At 32.8% G+C, this 22,811-nt stretch overlaps 1 protein-coding gene across 8 annotated transcripts in view; it reads right to left on the bottom strand.

The window, feature by feature from the left end:
- WDR17 (WD repeat domain 17) overlaps positions 1 to 22,811 on the bottom strand; it is a 93,550-nt gene that overhangs the window by 28,236 nt on the left and 42,503 nt on the right. For 6 of the 8 annotated variants that reach the window (XM_074329894.2, XM_019749461.3, XM_019749462.3 and 3 more), the window contains 10 exons: positions 21,472 to 21,594; positions 18,687 to 18,871; positions 14,953 to 15,121; positions 12,265 to 12,356; positions 9,689 to 9,771; positions 7,814 to 7,900; positions 3,839 to 4,003; positions 1,414 to 1,616; positions 247 to 396; positions 32 to 162 (listed from right to left, as the gene is read on the bottom strand). In XM_074329894.2, the coding sequence (XP_074185995.2) occupies positions 32 to 162; positions 247 to 396; positions 1,414 to 1,616; positions 3,839 to 4,003; positions 7,814 to 7,900; positions 9,689 to 9,771; positions 12,265 to 12,356; positions 14,953 to 15,121; positions 18,687 to 18,871; positions 21,472 to 21,594 (1,388 nt within the window). The remainder of the gene's footprint in view (positions 1 to 31; positions 163 to 246; positions 397 to 1,413; positions 1,617 to 3,838; positions 4,004 to 7,813; positions 7,901 to 9,688; positions 9,772 to 12,264; positions 12,357 to 14,952; positions 15,122 to 18,686; positions 18,872 to 21,471; positions 21,595 to 22,811) is intronic. The other 2 variants (XM_019749466.3, XM_074329895.2) reach the window with 1 other exon arrangement.

Genomic DNA, 22,811 nt, shown 5'->3' with positions numbered 1-22,811 from the left:
AATGTTCACGTTTAATTCCTATAATACTTACTGATAGACACTGTGAAAACCATCTTAGTTTTTTCACTCGAGGACTACCAGTTAGTTTCTCTATTTCTTGTTTAATATCTCTTGACACTTTACCACACAACAGAGGAGGGGTGCCTTGTTGTATAGCATAATCTGGAGAACAGACATCATTCAGTGAGAAAAGACTGCTATAATATTATTTAAAAATAAAACATAATACATGCATATTGTCAATACCAGTGTTCCCGATAATTTCTTCCCAAGATCTGTCTGCCAGAATATTTATTTGTAAAGGAGTGATTAAAGGTGTTAATGACCAGAGTCTCACTGTAGAGTCACGGGAGCAAGAGGCCATCGTGAAGGGGCGGCTTGGATGGCATGTTAAACCTGAGAGAAAAAATAAACCTATTTTAACTAAACATTGGAAAATATTTTTATCTGTATGTACTTCATAAAACACACAGAATTGAAGTTTTGAAGAAATGTTTCAAATAACATTTGTATCTTGGCTGAAAATAATACAAAAATGTAATAAATTATTGAGCATATTCTGTAAATATGAATACAATTTGAATAACTATTAGAAAGCAAATGGTCCTGGATGAAAATGTTGAAATTATATTTCAGTCTGTTATAATGCAGTGCACAGTAAGTAATCTGTGAGTGGATGGATGGATGAAAGTTCTGGCTCTAAGAGAGAGTTGGGGACCTTTCAATTTACAATGTCCAGAAATGGGGTTCTCTCTCACATTCAATCCCACACTATATCAATTAAAAGGTCATGGGATAAAGCATATGGATACGAATGGCTAGAATAGAGTACTGTCCGCAAGGAATTACTTTTGCATTCTTTAATTCACCTACTTACTCCCATCAAGATTTGGGTGCTACAAATGAGAGTCAAGTGATACACAAAAGATAAGAAATCTGATTTTCCATACCTAGCTCAACAATATTAAAAAATAAAACATTACCCTAAATATCCAAGAATAGAAGTAGAGGAATGGTTAAATAAGCTTTATCTACTTTACCACTGATTTCCTATTTTACATCTTACTCCTGGAGTGATGGTAAGAGAGGAAGAAAAATCCAAGCCATACATGTAAATGTGTGTATGTGTGTGCGTGTGTGTGTGTATGTGTGTGTAGAGACACAAATACATCTGCAGAAAGAGAAAGACCACCACAATGCTAACATTAGTTACTTTCTGATAATTTCTGATGATGTTTTCTATTATCTTCTGTGTATTCTGATAGTTCAATAATAAACATGTATAGTTTCAAATGAGAAAAATTTTATTTAAAAATGAAACACTGCAGACTTTTTCAAAAAACACAAAATTGCTCAGAAATTACAATCGTCATTAATATAGCAAAATATAAAAGTACATGAAAAACACTTTACCATATACATCGGCACCATGATCATACACAGTATCCAAACAAATTCCTCCTCGAGTGTCCCATACTTTTATAGTGTAGTCCCAGCTACCAGATATTAGTAGATAGGGGATCTCACTATTCCACATCAATCCCCTAACAGGTGCAGTATGTCCACTAAGAATACTGATGCAAGCATCTTGAGTATAATCCCAGATTCGAACAGAACTGTAACAGAATATTATGGATGTGAGACCACTCAAATTATAATTTATCTAAAATATTAACATAGTCTTAATGGAGCACAACGATTATTTCTCAATATATTAAAAAAAGCACTTTATGTTTCAAGATATGTGAAGATTCTCTTCTTTATAGCAGGTGGAAATGAATAATTAACCAGGCTAGACCTACTCTATTCCTATATACAGCATTGTTTTCCTTACTTTTACTGCTCATTTGTTAATGATACTAAACATACTATCTCACAGTTTATATGTTTAAAATAATTGCTTTCTTGAAATGAAATATCCAGAAGAGATAAATCCAAAGAAAAATATGATTAATAACATGGATACAATAATTTAAGAGCACTCAAATTATTTGTAAATGATGAAAATACAGCACGAAAGACAATGGGTATTATTTGAAAAGTCAGTTCATATTTATGCTTTTATCAGTACAGTAAATAAATCATTCCTTCAAGTTTTTGTCAGTAAAATAAGTTGCTTAGTGAGTGTGGAGTCACTCTCAGATCAAGTACGAAATTTAAATATAACTGGATTCATGATATTACTTGAATCTACTGATTGTACAAAGTGCAAATGTTACTGAAATAAAATCTGAACTCAAAATGAACTTAAGACCACCAAATGCCAACTTTTCTTTGACAATTCATACTAATTTTCAGTCACAGATTTATATCAACCTGCCAATACCAAAATAATAATACTTCAAAGGTTATATTATCCTATAAAAGAGACATTATATATTTTTATTTCTTTAAGGCATATCTCTTTCTCCTTTATGTAACAAGACTTCTTTTTCCCTTTATCCTAGTACAGGACAATATATCCAGGTATATCATAACTTATTTTTTTTTTGGTGCCAATTTCTTATATATGTTAGCATTTAAATTATTTTGTTTGATATCATACTTTCATATATAAGACTATATTAAAGCGATTTGTACGAAAATACTTTAATGTTATCATGGGGGCACTAGAACAAGTGCCTTGCTTATATGACATAAGTTAGATTAGGCAAACATCAAGCTTTGAAGTCCTAATGTGTATTTTTCGCTCAAGCATAAGAAAAGCTTGTGCCCCATAAGGAGTACCTGAGTGTTCCAGGCTGCAGCTTAGTCTCCACGAGTTCTGTGATGAGTACATTGGCAATTAGTGGTTTCTCTACAATTTTGACTTTTATTTAAAGGTGCTAGATAACTTGTAAGGTACAACCATCTCTATAGGACTACTAAAGGGACCAATAACCAGAATTTAGTAATGCCTTTCAACGTTATTACCAAGTCAGTAAAATGCTTACTGCTATCTTTCTGACAAATAACTGAAGATTATTTTCTTAGATAATAATTGAAGATTATACTTTTTTTTCTGTAGAACAGAATTTAGAGTCTAAAGTTTATAAGAGACTGAAACAATCTCAAAATGAACTCATATTAACAACCTTATCATAAATAATATTTCAAGTGATAACCCACAGAAATCTAACAATTGTTTTTATTATTAAATTTGGGTTTATGCCAAAATTTCAAGATGAAAATACTTAATTTTCAATATTAAATCTTTGGTTACTATACATATCATGCCTTTTACTTGCATAAAGTGAGATTTTTCATACCTTAATTTATTTCATACTCAAGTAGTGACCAAACTGTATTATGCATTTCTATCTTGTTTAAATATAAAATACAGACAAGATTTCAGAAACTTCCACAAACCCTGAAAAAACGTTAAATCACTCTCATTTCTAAAATATCTTCTCTTCATGCTATAAAATATATGATCATCTCCTTTTAGTTCATTCTTAATGAAAACAGAGCACAGCTCCTTTCCTTACTATGTGACCATTATTAAAAATAAATTCCTCTCTATTTTACAGAGATTTATTTGCTTCAGATCTTCCTTTTCCCAACAGATACTTTTAAAACTTTTATCTCCCTTAACTTTGTTGCTAATGAGTTAGAACTGAGCATCCATAGTAAGCAAAGTAAAAAAATAGAAATCACGACTATAATGATAATACGAGGATGGCAAAATTTAATTTACTTTTCCTTGAATGTAGTTAGGTACTCATTGAACTGCCTACATGTTAAGTACATATTTAAAGTATTTCCACATATAAGTTGGATCATATAAATAAGTACATTTCTAGAAAATTATAAGCTTATGATGTTAAGGACTAGAAAATTAGAATCTAAAAACACATACCCATCATCAGAACCACTGCAAAGAATTCCTTCCCTCAGAGGAGACCATCTAACATGGAACACTTTGGCTGTATGCCCACTAAATATTTTCAATGGTTGATCAGAACTGGTGGCCACGTAATAGACACGAACATTTTTGTCTTCACAGCCAGTGGCTATCATGTCTCTGAAATATCGTCAGTGGCACATTAAAATATGAAAAATTTGATATTATTTGTTATTAATAATTTTAACTGTACAGAGTACTAATTTCTAAAACTAGAATTTTTTGCTTCCTTGATGAAATTAGACTAAAAACTCACATAAGTAAAAACATCATTTGCAGAAATTGCCCTATTACGGAGTTTTTCTCTCAATCAGTTCCCTTTCAATCAGTTGAATTTTTATTTTATTCATCCTGTATCAGAGATAATGGTATTTATACTTTCAGAAGTTCTTTCTCAAACTGTTCAGATTTTATAACTTCTTGCATATTTCTCAGAACTTTATATTTTTAAACTACTGGATCTTAAGAAGGGTCCCCAATGGAGAGTGATTGAGATTTGTTTACTTGCTGATAAACAAATTAGTACCTGTCCTGACCACTGGTCAATTTTATGAGGCCTGGGTATAAATAACAATGTTTTCCCCCGGAAGGATGTTGAGAAGCTCTCTACAGACCAGGGTTATCTCATCTGACAGTAAGTCCTGGTGGCTTTCCCAACTTGAGATGCTTTCACTGTTTCATCCAACTAAGAATCCTCTAGAAACATAATATGTAGATATAGTCTTTAAATGATCTTGTCTCATTATTCTCCAGAGAGTGAGAGTAAGCGAAGCAACTATCTGTACCCCGATGGTCATACTTGGAATACTGTACCCCAAGGAATTCTGAGTCCTAGGCAGACCTGTGGAAATCACGTACCAGACAGGACATGTCTTCCTGAGGAACTCTATCAATCATACAAACAGTCCCCACCCGCTAGATGTAGAGGAGAAGTTACACATTTTGGACCCAACTGTCATAGAACACCTTCTTCAAACTTCAAATTGTTGATTTTTGTCACATGGGTTATAAAATTTGTATTTATTTAATCCAACTTGAATAAATACACCAGTTTTCAAAATGGCATGCCAATCTGTAAATGTGCAGGTTACACTTGCCCAAGGCCCTCTGAGAAATGGGCCAGTTTCCATATGTGGGAAATGTATTTTACATAATAAAATATTTATGTCTATACATGAGTGTATATATATATATATATATATATATATATATATATATATGTGTATACATATATATATATACACACACACACATACATATATACACACACACATGCATATATATTTTTATCTATTTATCTATCTATCTATATATGCAGATATATATATGCAGATACTTAAGTATAAAATCTTAGAAATAAAATAATAAACATTCAATGAATACACATATGGACATCTAAATTATATATTCAGAGATATCTTATGAATAAACTTTTATAACTTCAAAGGTGTTTTTCACTTATCTCCTAAGATGCTAAGTGGAATCTCAATACAGAATTAGAACATTTTTTTTAACTTTTTTGTTTATTTAAGTGTGTATTTCCAGGATCCATCAGCTCCAAGAAAAGTAGTTGTTTCAATCTAGTTGTGGAGGAGGCAGCTCAAAGTGGCCCATGTAGGTATCGAACTGGCAACTTTGTTGCCAAGAGTACCATGCTCCAACCAAGTGAACTAACTGGCCGCCCCAGAAGTAGAACATTTTTAAAAGATCTTTAAAAATAAAAATGAAATTTATTAGGTAGGCTTGGTAGTAAGCATAATTAGTATGATTAAGTAATAATTAAGTATGAAGGACTTTTTTTGAAAAAAGCTTCCCTAACCAGCAAAGCACATTGCATTAATAACCAGTTTTTCTTTCAACTGGTCATATACTTATAAATCTTATGAAACCGAGAAATAAGAATGCGGAACTATTCCATTGGTCAGATACAAGGCAATTTGTATACAATTTGGCTATCATATACTGCTACAGAAAGATATCCCAGTTGCCAATTTCATAGAGCTTACATTTTAGAGGGTAAGCCAGCCAATTTCATTATTTTATTATGTTAAGTGTTCCCAAGGCATATTATAGGGGAAACTTACGTAATATGGGGTCAGGGAAGACTTTTCTGTGGAAGCAGTTTTGAGCTGAGAGCTTAAATAAGTAGAAGTTATCTAAATCCATCCAACTCCGATGGGTTGTGTGGTGTGGGTGGGGAATGGAATCTTAGATAAAGGGGGGCAGCACGAGGGAAAGCCTTGGGGTGAAAATGAGCTGGCTAGTTCAAGAAACTGAAAGCCATGGCTGGAGGTAAAGAACAGGGGAGCAAGGCTTGTGATGAGATTACTAAAGTACACAGGAACCAGATTAATCCCAGATTACATAGAGATTTCCCTATAGGGCTTCCCCTAAGATTTAGCATTTTATCCTATGATCAATGAGAAACTACTGAAGGATTTAAGCAGAATGGAATGCTCAGATCTGTGTTTTAAAATGCTCACTCTGACTGCACATAAAGAAAGTGGAGGGGAGAGGAAGTGATGACAGAGGGTGTGAATTCTGGAATTGATTTAGAAAGCTTTTGCAGAAGTCCAAAAACAAACAAATGTTATTGGTTTAGTGGCAGGAAGGATCCTTGGAAAAAGAAGAATATTTAGAGGGAGGATGTGACAGGAATTGATGGCTGACTGGAAATGGCAACTGAAGGATGATAAGGTATAATATTGGGGGAGGAGCTAGTCATGAGCTCATCTTGCATATAACCTCTAAGAGTGTGTTATAAATTCTATATTTATTGGAAGAAATACATAGATCCATCATTTTGTATAATATGTGATTTGACTCACAGCACAAGTATAATAGGCTTTAATATTTTAATATGTAATTTTCCATTTGTAATATGGAAAAGCATGAGATAATTCACATCATTTTCACAATATCTAAAGAACATCTGAATTTTTAAATATAATTTATATTCCATCAAAGAGAGGCTTGAAACAAGATTTTTGGAAGTGCAGTGACTTAGATCAATTTTAGTAGAGCTTTGATTTGGTTTAATTTTTAAATCTAAGCTGATTTTTACATGGTAAATACTAAGCTTTTAAGCAAAGTTGACCTTTCAAAACCATCTACATAAGTTTCACATGCTGGGAATCACCCAGTGTTGAGGTATTAGTATTAGGTGGAGGGCAATGGAAAGTTATGGCAGAACAAGACCATTGCGTAGATCCCTAAAAGGGTCAGAGAAAGTGCCACATTGCTCTAATGAAACCACTCACAGACTGGACTGAATTCCATTTTTCGTTAGTTGGCCATATGCTTTATCCTAAAGCATCAGAAAGTTGTCTTGAAAGCAGGAAATTGGTGTTTCCATAATAAATCATGTAAAAACTTCATGAAATAAAAATAGACAGCTAGAATAAATAATTAAAAGGCTAGTTAGGCAAGAGGACTATTATCTGCAAAGAGTGATGGGTATCACCTTTGGGAATAACATTAAACTTAATGGTTATTTAAAATCTCTGAAATGGGGCCAGCTAGATGGCTCAGTTGGTTAGAGCGTGAGCTCTGAACCACAAGGTTGCCAGCTCAACTCCCACATGAGCCAGTGAACTGCACCCTCCAACTGGATTGAAGACAAGGAGTTGTCACTGAGCTGCCGGAGGGGTGGACAGATAGCTCAGTTAGTTAGGGTGCGAGCTCTGAACCACAAGGTTGCCGGTTCAATTCCCACATGGGATGGTTGGCTGTGCCTCCTGCAATTAAGATTGAAAATGGCGACTGGACTTGGAGTTGAGCTGCACCCTTCACAACTAGATTGAAGGACAACAACTTGGAGCTGATGGGCCCTGGAGAAACATGCTGTTCCCCAATATTCCCCAATAAAATGAAATAAAAAAATATATCTCTCAAATATCATTATTACTTATTTCAAGAAGAAATACTTACTTATTATTTTGGCTCCAATCACAACCAAACACCGCGGTGGGATGTTTGTATTTGTGTAGCACTTTACCATCGATTGTTCGAATAATACTGAAATTAAGTATAATGTGTTAATGGGGAAAAAAAAACCCTACATTCTAAATACTTCATTCAAGGGAACAAAGCCAGAACTGTTTAACTCAAACATAAGTATTTTAGGATAGAGATCTTATCTGCAAAGCACAGGGAACATTCAAAATACTGTGTAAATGATATAACAAATTATGAGTAAATATATTTACATCACATAGTACTAATTATGGTAATCCACTGAAATCAATTTAAAGGGGATAAATTTTGATTTAGAAACTATTTCTTATAGAATTTTTTGGACTGAGGAAAAACATAGTTTATATATATATATATATTTTTTTAACATAATGATGTAAGTAACATATTAGATGTTCAGCTTCAAAATATACCAGTTCAAAATTTATATTTAAAACAACTCATTTATAATGCTTGTTGCATGTACTGTTATACTATTAATAAGTCCAAGGCATGTAAGTTGTAACATTTATGTATCATATCCTAAGAGGTATAACTAGAAATTTAGAGGACCCCTTCTCCCTAAAAGAATCCTATATACATTAACTACAAAAATAAAAGAAACTCTAATGCCTTACTATATATTATTACCATAATGGAGAGCTATTGATTCCTTTAGGAAGAAAAAAAAGAAGAAGCTGTGTATAAATTAATGTATTACAGGGTTTTGAAAGCTTTTGGAAAAGGCCCTCTAAAACATCATTAGACCCACCAAATTTTTTGAGGTTACTAAGGAGTGGTGGTGACCTAGGCTGATAAGTGTTTAGTCATTGACTGTAGTACTTATCAAATAAGTAGAGCCCTGAGAGTACATGGTAAAGGTAATTATGTGTCACCTAATCAAGAAACACTCAGCACATCTTTCATATTTGGGTATGTATCAATAAGCAAATAGTTCCTCTCAAGGAAGAAAAATCACTAATATAGTGATTTCTGAAAATTTTAAATTCCTGGTAAAGAATTTTGGTTTCCATAGTACTGTCCTTTCTATTGAAATTGCAACACTGACATTAAATGTTCCACTGAAATTAAACAGTAAGGATGACAAAATTGGGCTGGGTATAGCAAAACCTAAAGAGATAAACTACTATATTCTTAACAACCATGAGTGTCTATATCACTTGTCAAAGATGACAATACCTACAGCCACAGAGTAACATCATCTAATTAAGAAGATTTTTTTAACCCAAAGGCAATTCTTCCTTTATATACATTTCTTGTAAACTTGCTTTTCCCTGGGACTTAAGAGAATTTTATAAAAACACACATTTCTGAAACACAGGGTCAGGTTAGCTTCTAAAAAAAGGTATTTCCCACATGAGTTAGCTTATTCCTCTTGCAAAGGCTTTTTATCCTTTTATAAATAATAGCATCTACAAAACTGTGAAGAAGTTTCTACAGCACTTGATATCTTTTGAATCACTTATAAAACTGAAATACCACTCTCTCAAAAATATGATGCCAATCACTTAGACTCCTTGTGAAAAGTCCTTGAAGTTTCTTTGATGCAATTCACAGTCTTCTAGTTATAATTCAGGTAGTGTTTTCATCTAGAAAGCAATTACTAGTATATTTATTTATTTTTCAACATCACTGTATTACTATTTATTACTGATATATCATAGGAATATAGCATGTGCCTATATGGGCTTATAAATAAAACTATGACAGTTGGTGGAGCTGTACAAATAATATCTCATTAAAAATTTTAATGCATGTGTCAACAGAATACAATTGGTATTATGAAATGTATCTTTTATAAAACAGCATAATTCCAAAAACAGTACTTACCAGAAACCATCATCACTGCAGGTTGCTATTCTTTTGGAATCTTTATGACTCCAGGCAATGCAGTATACTCCATTTTTTCCATGCTTCAAAAAATGGAAAATACCTATCAATAAGAAATAATTCACCCCTTTTTTCTCTTATATATTTACTTCTTCTAAGTATTAGTTTCTATTAGGAACTTGCTCTAGATGACACTAACAGAGGCATTATTGTCACACTTAACAAATAAAATCATTGTTTCAAAACATAAGTTGGGTGGCTTCTAGTTCTTTTTTGTGGACACAGGTAAAGAGCCAGAACCTGCTTGTTGAGCCATCTGTAGAACTAAGCTCAGCTTAATGCCTTTTCTGTAACCAGTCTGGAGATCAAGATAGTTATTTATCTGCTACCCTATCTAGTACAATTACAACTACAACGTGAGAAATACTGTAAGCAACTGCTATTGTTTTTCTCAACTACAAAGTTTTATTTTTATAAAAACGAAAGAGAACCGATTTAAAATTATTCCTACAACAAGTCACTCTGTGTTTATCTGTTCCTCTGCATTCTTGGATTGGGGAAGGGTAAAGGGATATAGTCACAGATGCTATGATGAGAATTTTTTAAAACACAAGGAATATATTATACATGGGAATGTCATTCATCAACTGGGTCATGCGTGAATAAAGGTTGCAATCAATCCATTTCCAAATTTTATTTAAAACATTTCAATCTTACATTGTACTTAAATTGTACCTGCTGTTAAGGGGAGACTAAAGTGACATTTTATCCTGAGTGTTAGGACTGTTTTACTAAGGTGGTCTCTAGTTTGCTGTTTTTACCTCTTTGGGGGTCAAGGTGGGTAGGTTTATAAAGATGGATACAAAAATGGAGGTAGTCTCTCTACTCATTCAGTTGAAGAAGTGGAGACCTTTTGTCCTCTTTGGTTATCCCCATGTATAGGGAGTGCACTTATAGCTCTCTAATATCCTGCATTTCATTTTCTGAGGCATACGTAACTTAGTTAATTAAACCTGGCATTGTTGATTTTTCCCGTATTTATTTTTCCAGATTTAAGCAATTTTGATATTGGTCTTAACTACACTACTAAAAGCTGGGGAAGATATGAATGGATATGTTGACTGGCCAAATAACTCTCCAGGTAATCCACCAAAAGAAAATGGTTTATTCGGGAAGAGAAAAAGAATTGGAACTACTAAGGAGAGCAAGCACACTCCAGATTGGACTGCACTCCTGGCGGCCTACATGGAAAAGGAAGTAAGCACTCAACATGCCTTCCCCCTTTATTCACATCCCTCCCCAGGAAGTTACCATAGAGTTCATCAGGAAGTCAAGACTAGAGAGTTAACACAGGGTCCAGTTCCACCCATAGTCCTCCCAGCTCTATGGTTAAGAATCTTAAGATGCCATTCACTTTTATCAGATACAAGAGATGCCCTTGGTGCTGGGCTGCTGGAATCAGGCAGATATTTTAGGTCACAAATGGCCAAGATGCCATAAGAAGAGCTGAACAGATCTGACCCCTAAGATACGATTTTTGAATTTGGGTAAAAATTTCTTTTTCAGGTTCATTTCTTCTCATATCATTATTTATTATAGGATAAGTGCTGTTCTGGTGAGGGGAGGGCAAAGTCCAGGTTAGGGGCATTGCTGAATGAAGAGTATTGTTATGTAGACAAAGGGAAGGATGTAACCATGCAGTCCTTTGTCAGAACATCCTCTTCTGAGAGCAAAATTGCTTACTGATGGTTGGTAGTTTCCCTAATACTCCGCATTTGCCACCTTACTTCCGTACCCCCCAGAAGATCAAGGGTACTTGATCCTCAGAGGAATAACAGTCTTTTGTATAAATTATTTTAAAGTCTCAAATACATAAACAATTTTCATATAAGTTATATATTTAATAAACTTTAACAGTAGTCATTTGACATGAATGAAATTTCAAGATAGTGAGAGACAATCCTAGATCCTGTCACATTTCCCTTGATTCCTATCTAATACACTGTGATGAAATCATATGTATTTTCCAAATATTAATGGAACTCAGTAAACTATGGATGACAATTTGACTCCAAGCAGAAGTAAAAGTACAATCTGTGACACTACAAATAGGAAGAGGGGAGGTTTTAGGGCTTGTCATGGAATAATGGAATTTGAGAATTGGAAGGAAATCTAAGAAATTATATAATCCAACTTCACTATTTTATAGGTGAAGAATCAGGTTCAACGCAATAAAATGATTCTCCCTATGTTAAGAGCTAATTAGAAATAGAATTAGGACTACAATTTGGGACTTGTTCTGAATTTAGTCTTCTTGCAACCACTGATAATTTTGTGGAGGATGACTCAAAATTCCTTTGAATCTCAAATGCAACTTTAGGTGGACTTTTATATCTTAGACTCATCCGCATTTTCCAGGATTCATTTTAGTATGTGAATGTTCTCTTGTATTTTCTTCTAATTGAGAGGACATAATGCCACTTGGTAACTGACTATTAAATCAGAGATAAAAGAATTTTTAAAATATGCAGCAGTAAATGACATTAGTTTGTTCAGTGGCAGTAAATACATCTTACCTCATTAAATCGTTGTACCATTTTGCCCTTTTTAATATCCCAAATAAAAGCACCATTTTGGGAAGTTGCTCCAGCAATACAATTCAAATCACCTTAGGAAACAATTTGTTAGACATATGAAATGCTTGCCACAAATATAATACTTTTCAAAAATGTCATTTTTGAAAAAGACTTGCGATTTGCAAAGTAGTTCTTTAAAAAATACGGAAATTATTAAATGTATGCAAATATAGAGAGAATAGTATAAATGTTTCCATCATGTAGCTTCCACAATTATCAAATTATGGTCATTTTTTGTTTTGTCTGTAGCCCCCACTGGATTTCTTTGGAGCAAACCTTTGACATTATATCATTTCATCAATAAACATGTCACTATGGATGTCTAAAAGATAGGGACTCTCTTATTAACATGACCAAACTATCACAATCACAATTACAAAACTGTCAATAATTCCTCAATATTATCACATATCCACTCAGTATTTATATTTTTTTGATCATCTAGTAATTTTTTAAACTGTTAAGAAAGCATTTATGTAAGCAAAACACACGAAAAAAATTCAGTTTGTCTATCAAAAATATAAATAATGCTCTTTGTTTTTAAGAAATAAAAAAAATTCTGAACATCAAACTGCTGCTAAGTTAGTAGATGATCAAGGACTTCAGTTATTTTTTGCAAGGCAGTCAAACAAGAGGTTTTCTCCACTAAAAGAAAGGAACCATTGGCACCTGCTACCTAGGAGTAAAAATATGGATGAACTACTTCATAATAAATGATTACAAGCACTAAAAGTATAATAAGTCCTCAATATATTTTGAGTATTTTCATTCTGCCCCCACTTTTGGGTTCTGAAATTACTGGGGAGAAATTTCCATATTTATATGCACTTTTTACTCCTCCTGTGGTATCTACTCCAAAAGTAGAGGAAATTATGCAATCATCTATATTCTACTCTATTTCCATCTATATCATCCTTTGTTAATCTTTCAAATTTCATCCATACTTACCTAGAAACAGTGATGTATCAGTAATCATATTTCAAAAAAAAATCACAGAATTTCCTTTTCCCAACATTTGTACTGTTTTTGAGGCAGATTCTCAATGTAGAGAGTGAAATAATGCTTTAAGTAAGATTAGGCCTTCTGTTATGATTTGCAACAATGGGTGTCACAGTCACGATTTGTATTCAAGTTTTACCTCATTAAATCGCTGTACCATTAGGTTTGAGACTTACATACATTTTGTAGGTGGAAGAATGTTCAACTAATCGCTGCTATAATGCTCTGTCTGTGCTGGCTGATCCAGTATCTACATCCCTAACCAGGAGAACCTGCTGTGAAGATGCATATTGCAATGATTGAGAGCACAGGCTTAAAAGTCAAACTGACGGTTGTTCAAATCTTGATTCCACTACTACTTGCTACGTATATACGATCTTGGGTAAGTTACTCAACCACTCTGACCTCAGATTCTCTTTAATAAATGTTGGCCATCACAATCAAAAAGTAAAATAGAGATGGAGGTAAAAAAGGGAGCAGTAGGTAAGAGACCTACTTAGTTCTTTTTGTGACTCACCTCTTCATCAGTGAAGTACTATCTTTTTGTTTTCAGTTAGCTTTATATCTATAATGGCACTAAGTATGTTCTGTTTAAAGGAACAACTACTGTCTTTAAGAGGTGGTATAAAGCCTTTTTCTAGACCTTCTCTTTGTAGGAGAAGAGGAATACATAAAACAGTGGTTGGTTCTTAACCTTTATGTATCATAGGCCTTTCTGAAAATTTGATTACTGTAATAATTTTGGACAAACACATGCACATATACACATACGCTAAAATTTATTTGTAAAATTCCAAGAGATCCCTAGATTTTCTGTAGACATCTAAAACCTTGAGAATCCATAAATTCAAAATTAAAAATCCCTGTGCATGAGGGGACAGGCCCCAAAATGAGCTACATCCTGGTTATATGTGGATTTTTAATTAATATGTTACTATTAGGACAAATAAGTAAAGCATTCTATATACTTTATAAAGTGAAATTCTAAATTTAGGGTGTACAATTATTTATTATAAAGAAATAATATTTTAAGGAAAATGTCAGAGGTTTCATAGGACATCTGTCCTTTATATACAGGAAACTGTAAAGGTAGCATCTTTCTGATATCAAAGAAAAGACTCAATCATGGCATATAAGTTCTTCACTATTACAAAGGTGGAATTTATATAAACACATGGTTACAAGTGAAGTGTGATGGTATATAATCATTCATATTTACAATACATCTTTATCATGGAAAGATAGATATAATTTTTAGAAAACAAATTTTTAATTTTCATACATTTGATTCGCATAAAAAGTTTAAGGAAAAGTTCTTTCATGTAAAATGTTTATACCTTTAAAGACACATCCTTACAAATGCAGCTAAAATTAGATGGGTCACTGTCATCCTGATTTACTGTGGCTTTTCTATGTGACTATGCCATACAGAAGGGCCCAGAAAGCAAAGTGCCTGTGGAGGAAGTCCATTCTAAAACCCCATGAAACCTGAACCAACAAATACGTTGTTACTAATTTGCCTCTACAAGCATTTGGAGCAATACGGCATTGAGAGGAAGAAGATAATTCAAATGAAAAGTTAGGAAAGTCATTTAACTGTATTCCTGATTTTAATAAAATACTTCTTACCTGGAGCCCATGACAGGGAATAAATAACTCCTTCATTCCCCGGGGAAGTGTACACCGCCGTCAGTGTATTTATATCCCAGACTTTTATAGTGCCATCAAATGAAGCTGTTGCTAAGAGATTGGGATCATCAGGTTTGAATTTGCAGTCAAAGATAGTTTCCACATGTCCCTAGGAATGCAGCATAAAAAAGTCACAACTACTGAGGAAACTTCATGTCATTAATAAACAAACTGCAATGTATAATCAAGTTGAACCATTTACTATGGTTCCCAAATATTACTGCAAAAACATATAGGCATGCAAAAACAGAAAATTGGAACTACTGCTGTTGTTGAATGATTACTGTGCTGTTATTACTGTACAAATTTGTACAGACCTAGATTTTATTCAACCTTAGTTCCTTAAATCAGCCACTAAATACAAAGATGTTCAAAAGTCTCATTTTCAACTTCAATTCAATACAAAACATACCTTTTCTGTTTATTTATCATATACAGAATCTATGCTAGAAATTTATAAAGCAATTAACTATTAATAGTTATTATGTCATCCTGGTAGTATAATAAAACACCAAGATAAAACTGAAACTAGAAGTATTTTAATACAAATATTCTTTTTTTTATACCAATGACATACTCCAAAAAAACACAATTTTAGCAGAAAGAAGAAGAATTCGACATGGTCTCAATTTTTAATAAGTCTTGTTCCAAAATTTTCTAGCAAGTTTATCCTTAGGAACTTGAAACACTTGTTTCCATTAAATGGTGATTTGGATCCCAAACATCCCACAAACTGTAAAGTGGGATATACAGATGTTTAAGTAAACACAGACTTGTGAAGTGGAGCTTGATTACTATGTGTCTGGGAAAATCTGTTAAGAATCTAATGTAAATAGCCAGCATTACCATCTGTCTTTTCCCCAACATTAGGGAACTGGGATCTGAAATTTCTCCTCCAGGCAACAGAAACTAGAACACGCTGGGATCTGGGAGAGAATTAAAGGCCAAGGACGGGGTTCTCTATTTCCAGGTACTGCAGTAAATGTACAGAGGGAGTCCTTTGAACTCATGTACTTCCACTAATACTAGAAACCACCACCCACAGGAAAATTCCCAAGGGCTGCATGTCTCTCCTTTGGGGAGAGGAGAGAAAAATCTCAAGGGTTAGCAAGAGGAAACAGAGGTTGGTTCAGCCACTGGTTCAGCCACAGGTTCACTGGCGAGAGTTGTTCCAGTCATCATTTTCAATATTAAGAACATACTTATAGAAAGGACCGCCTGTGTGTGCATTTTTCAATGTTCGTTCATGGCTATGCTTTCAGATTTTATTTTTGAAATTTGAAAAATCATATAGCAAGAACTAAGTTGTGAATATTTCTTCTTTGTCTTCTTATCAATAGGAATGTAGGGATGAAGGGAAATTTTGAAGCATTTTTTTAAATGTGAATCAAGCATTCATTTGGAAGTACACCGTTTAGAAAGTATATGAATAGATTTTTCTTATCTCACGTAATTTGAAATCTTTGGAGATGCTTTACCATACAACATCAATGTCAGATGTTTCTTCTGATAACACTTCTAGTTATCTCACATTTGGGTCTGTGCTAAGGGAGAAATTATAAGGAAAAAACTCATTGTCGCTTCTGAATGACAGATGCTTTGAAAGTGAGAAGAGCCACTGAAATAATTTATAATCAAGGAATATTTTAGGTTTTATTAGAGGTATAAATTTAACATAGCTTTAAAAATAAAGAAGATGTGGTATATATACACAATGGAATACTATTCAGCCATAAGAAAAGATGAAATAGTGCCATTTGCGACAACATGGATTGATCTTGAGATTATAAGTCAGACAGAAAAAGTTGAGAACCATGTGATTTCACTGATATGTGGTATATAAAACTGAAAACAACAAAGGAACAAGACAAATAAAGAAACAAAAACTCATAGACACAGACAAGAGTTTAGTGGTTACCAGAGGGTAAAGGGGGAGGGGGTGGTAGATGAAGGTAAACAGGATAAAACATATGGTAATGGAAGGAGAACTGACTCTGGGTGGGGAACACACAATGTGATATATAAATGATGTATCACAGAATTATACACCTGAAACCTATGTAACTTTAATAACCATTGTCACCCCAATAAACTTTAATTTTTTAAAAAAGGAATTTGGACGACAAAAAAGCATATTTTAATATGAGGCTATAACTCATTAAAAAATCTATTGAATTTAGATTGCATAACTTCTTTACACTATAAATTTTAATACACTTAAATATTTTCCTGTATTTTTCTTACTTCCCTTTCATAATTCTTTTTAAAGTAAATGGTAATTAGAAATACATAAAAAGTTTACCACACTGGGAAAGCGTTTACATGGAAAGAAAAGTTTACAAGCAAAGGAAATTAAATAATCTAAAGAATACCTACAAAAGAAATGTTTTTAAATAACAGCTACACATTGTTAAAAATATTTTTGCTGAAGTTCATTATTTTTATTTGAGGACAAAAGTAAATTAGTCCTGAAATGATAGTATTATTGATTATTTCCTTTTTTTTTAATAAGAGCAATGATAGCTCTAGACTTCTGTTTAAATTTTTCCAAGGAAACACAATACATTTTCTAAAGTTTTTTAAATGTCTAGAATAGTCTAACTCAATAATATTGTGATAGCGTGCTATGGTGTCAGGTCATTGTTGGACTTATCATGGTGATCACGTCTTTAGATATATAAATGTTAAATAACTATGTTGTACACCTGCAACTAATATTTGTATGTTAGCTATATTTTAATAAAAATCTTAAAACAAAACAATAAAAAACCTGTAGAAATAGGGACATTTTTATAAACTCTGAACCAGGGAGAATTAGGGAGGATGATTCTTGACAAATATTAATTACACCACAATATACATTTCATTTGTTCGTTCATTCATTCATTCAACAAAACTTAATAAAATCTTGCTATATGCCAGGTAGATAGTGGGGATAAAACACAGAACAAAAATGTGAGTCCTCAGAGAGATTGTATTCTATCATATATAGAGGTTTAATAGTGATAAGAACATAAGTTGACAGAATCACAGAATTAGTATAATCATTCAATAATAGAAATAAATCGTAAAAACACTTAATCCAACCTTGCTCATTTCACAGATGAGATAACAAAGCTTGGAGTAACTGGCAGAGATGGACTTGTCCTTCCTCCTAAAATAATAATTCTATTTCTCATTTTGCTTCCAAAATATAGTACAGTAATGTAATTTTTCAATACTATACAAAGGATTAACATGCTCCACACAAAAATGGAAACACTATCAACTATACAGAGTAATTGCGATAAGCTATGTAAACATTAATATTTAAAGAAGTTTAATGTTTAAAATTTAAAGAATTTTAGTAATTTTGTCATCATTCTATACCCTCTTCTAAAATGTTTCAACCAACCAAGATAAAGTCCTAATAGATGGTTAAGTTTTCACAATATTAATACGTAAGTAAAGGTAAACATCATGAGCTTCACAAAATAAGTGTTGTTCATAAAAGAAGGAATAACCACAGACATACCATGTCCCTAAGAAAATCCCACTTCTTGGTTTCAACCAACCAAGATAAAGTCCTAATAGATGGTTAAGTTTTCACAATATTAATACGTAAGTAAAGGTAAACATCATGAGCTTCACAAAATAAGTGTTGTTCATAAAAGAAGGAATAACCACAGACATACCATGTCCCTAAGAAAATCCCACTTCTTGGCTCCCATATCATAAAGTCCAACTCCACCATCCAAGAAACAGCACACTGCATGACCCGGAGGAAGAGAAAATGCTTGATTCTGTGTCAACATTGGAGGTGGAACTGCTTCACTTGTGGAGGATGTATAATGATTTTTGGTTGGAGACTGGATTGAAACTAAAAAAGAAAAGAATAAACAAATAAATGTTTATGTTAACAGCTTCACATATGCTGGAATGAAACCACAGGGCTTAATTTATGAAGATCCTCCTTTGTTTTCTTTGATTCAGAATTTATATTAGTAAAGCGTTAGGTAATAATTGCGTTTTCTGCCACAGGAGTATTTTTACAGCTTTGCCAAAAAAATATATATACATATACAGAAAATTGGATATATTTTTGAAAAGGGGTGTGTAAAAGTGCAGTTGGAGAAAAATGTATGAAAATTAGTGTGTGAGGAATCACAATGTTGTGACTACTGGGTTTCTTATCGCCCCATAAATTAAAGCATAGCATGATTATTTATTAATTAGAATCTTTTTTCAAAATTCTTACGTAATAGTTTGCTTCCCTTTCTATATACACAAACATACATGCATTTGAATTTTATCTTTTAAAGCTCATAACTCTCTTCCACTAATTAACAATCCAATGAAAATACTTATTTTTGAGATTATTTATAATTGACTTTGAGCTAGCACCCAAATTATGAATCGCAACTGTCTGACATACATTTGCATCTCAATTTTTCTTTCTTCTTTCTCAGGTTTATATTTACTGTTTATATACTTCCATTTCTCGAAATTTTAATCACATAAATGTTCCCATGTTTAGTTGTTTTCTGTATCTTGTATTTCATCTTCTTTCAAGAAATTTTTCCTTAGAATGTATTTTCTTGCAAACATAATTCAAAATAATGGTATCACTCTAAATTACCATACCAATCTATATGAATTACATTCTGGAATACAGATAAATATTTCCTAGTATATTCTCTTCTTGATTCACATATAATATAGTCTTCCTTATTGCATTCATTTGGATAATACCACTCATTTCTCAGAATCTGATGACAGGAAGTCCACACTAGAATTAAAGCCAGCCACTGAAAATTTCCAACTCCAAAACTGAATAATCCTTACTGGTTTGAAATATTTGTGTATGGCTCCCCTCTCCCCTGCAGCCAAACAAGGACTGCTTATACACTTGAAAAACAATTAGAACACTCCCTCCCTTCCTAAATAACAAGAGACATTTGGCTCAATGAAATTTTGTTGACAATTTGGTTAAAATTAATATGATCTATGACATTTTAATATTTTAATTTATTGACATTATGGGTGGTTCTGAGACCCTTATACACCTATCTATAATTCTTTTTTTTTTTTTTTTTTGGAATTTGGTGACATGTCTATATTTAAAATTTTTCATTGTCACGTTATTTTTCTTATTCCATACTTTCTGTTACATTAAGAAAATGGGGGGGGGGCAAAAAAACTATAATAAATATCTAACAACAGGTTCCCTGAAAGGAATTACTTAAAAATGACAAGATTGGTATATGCCTTTTTATATTATCTAATTTTTTTCTAATGGGCTTGGACTACTTTTATAATAAGAACAAAAACAGGAAAGAAGAGAATCTGTGATATTTCAGTCATCCCATGATGAGGATGTTCAATATTCACAGCAACTAAACAAAGAAACAAATAATCCAAAAAATGCAGGATACTATACAACACACCGCCTCTAGCACATTGTATCTCCAATCTTAATGTTTCTAGCCCCTCCAGTTTCCAGGATTTAGAAGTATTCAGACTCTACAAAAAAGCTTAAATTTGTGAAAAGATTGGAGGTTCAAATACAGAGATTATCTACTATGTGTCATTCATTGTCCACTAAATTATTACTAAATTTGCTAACCAAATAACATTACTTTGAATAGCTTTTGCTAATTATTTACTACTATATTATAAAGATAGATAGTAGTGAGTAAGGAGGAAGCAATAACCCTAGATTGTTCAATCAATAAATTCCCAACCCCATGTTGTTTTATGATCCACACAAAATGAAAACACGGCCAACCATGCAGAGTTATCAGGACGGACTTAATAGGAAGTCAATTTCTTTTCCTTCACATTTAAGAAAAATTCTAATTCTGAACCTCTCCCTCAATTCCAGATTTTTCTTGTATAGCTGAATTGTATTTTATTATTTTTCTTAGTTACACAAACAATGAAAGGTAATTAGAAAAAATATGTAAATATAAATGAAGATCTAGAACATCCATATTAGTAACTACTAATCCAGTGATAACTTCTATTCAAACGTGGAATATACATTCTAGATTCTATATTTGAATATTTAGGCTATTTTAGCTTTGTTGTAAACCATACAGATTGTAAAAGAGCCATGTTTAAAACGTAAAGTCTAGTAGTTCAGACCAATGTTATTTAGTCCTATCACACTTGATATTTTTTATTTTCAACAGTCAGTTTCATTTTCCCCACATAGATAATTTGAGATTATCTTACTATCTTCATATAATTGCAGTTTAAAATTGTAATCTGGATCTAAATATATTCGATTAACTAATATTAGATATTGTATAGCTTTGATGGTTCCTTTAGCACATACATTGTCAAAGACTTTTTTTAAGTTTGCTTTTCAATAGCATATGTTATTTGATATAATTATGTAATTAAATCAGTCATTTTATTTGAGAACAGTAAATATGGTATTTTAAAACATTAAATTTTGATGATGTCTTTACTTACATTTTTTTCTTGGAGGAGAATTAAGTACATGTAAGCAGTGAAATCCTGTTTTCTTTAATTTAAAATTATCAATAGGTGTTGTTCTTGAAACATTCCAAATGCGTAAAACACCCACTTGAGAATCTAGTCAGATCAAGAAAAAGACATACGTTAATAAATTTGACTTGAAACAAAATACCCAGACATAAAAGTAATTAAAAAAAAAAAAAAAAAAAAACACACAAAAAAAACACCTTAAACTTGCAAGTTTTTTTGGCACTACCCATGGACATTCTTCAAACAATACTCATAAGATTGCAAAAGAATACAATCAATGAAACAGGTAAAATGCTATTCAAACTAAATTTCTGGCACGTGTTCCTATTTTTTTGTTCCAAATCCTTTTCTAGGCTAACAGACTACCTGCCTTGCAGCTTCCCCCCACAAAGATCACAATTTGATCACCGAAAAGTACTTACTGACACACATGCTCTAGGAAATTCAGCCACTGAAAATTTCCAACTCCAAAATTGAATAATCCTTCCTGGTTTGAAATATTTGTGAACGGCTCCCCTCTCCCCTGCAGCCAAACAAGGACTGCTTATATACTTGAAAACCAATTGGAAAGCTCCCTCCCTTACAAAATCCCACCATAATAAGCCACTTTGGAAAACAGTCTGGCAGTTCTTCAAATGATTAAATGTAGAGTTACCATATGACCCAGCAACTGCACTCCTGTACACACACCCAAAAGAATTATAAATATAAGTACACACAAAAACTTGTACATAGATGTTCACAGCAGCATTCATAAGAGCAAAAGCACGGAAACAAACTAAATGTCTATCAACTGATAAACAGATGAACAGAATCTGGCACATCCATGCAATGGAAGAAAAAGGAATGAAGTACTCATATGCCATACATCATGGATGAACCTTGAAAACTTTACACTAATTCAATGAAGCCAGACATAAAAGGCCACATATTAAATTATTTCACTTCTATGAAACATCCAGAATAGGCAAATCCACAGAGACAGAAAGTAGGCTAGCAGTTTATGTACACACATGTGTGCACTAGCAGCTGTGGAGAGAGGGTAATGGAGAGTTACTGCTAATGTGTACAGGGGTGGCGGTGGTGAAAGGTTCTGGAATTAGACAGCAGTAACGATTGTAAAACTTTGTGGATATAGAAACCACTGAACTGTACACTTTAAAATGGTGTGTTTATGGTATGTGAATTTTATCTCAATAATCATAATAGATATATAAAATATTCCCATGTCTATCATTAATCAGATACTGTGAAATTTGAGGCAATTAAGATATATAAATAAGAATCCATCTACTTCTATGTGT

This window comes from Rhinolophus sinicus, chromosome 16 (assembly GCF_057876585.1).
Source record: "Rhinolophus sinicus isolate RSI-liver-muscle chromosome 16, RSI-T2T, whole genome shotgun sequence".
NCBI classification, from domain to species: Eukaryota; Metazoa; Chordata; class Mammalia; order Chiroptera; family Rhinolophidae; genus Rhinolophus; species Rhinolophus sinicus.
Note: the sequence above shows the minus strand (reverse complement) of the source record. Positions and strands in the feature narration are given on the sequence as shown.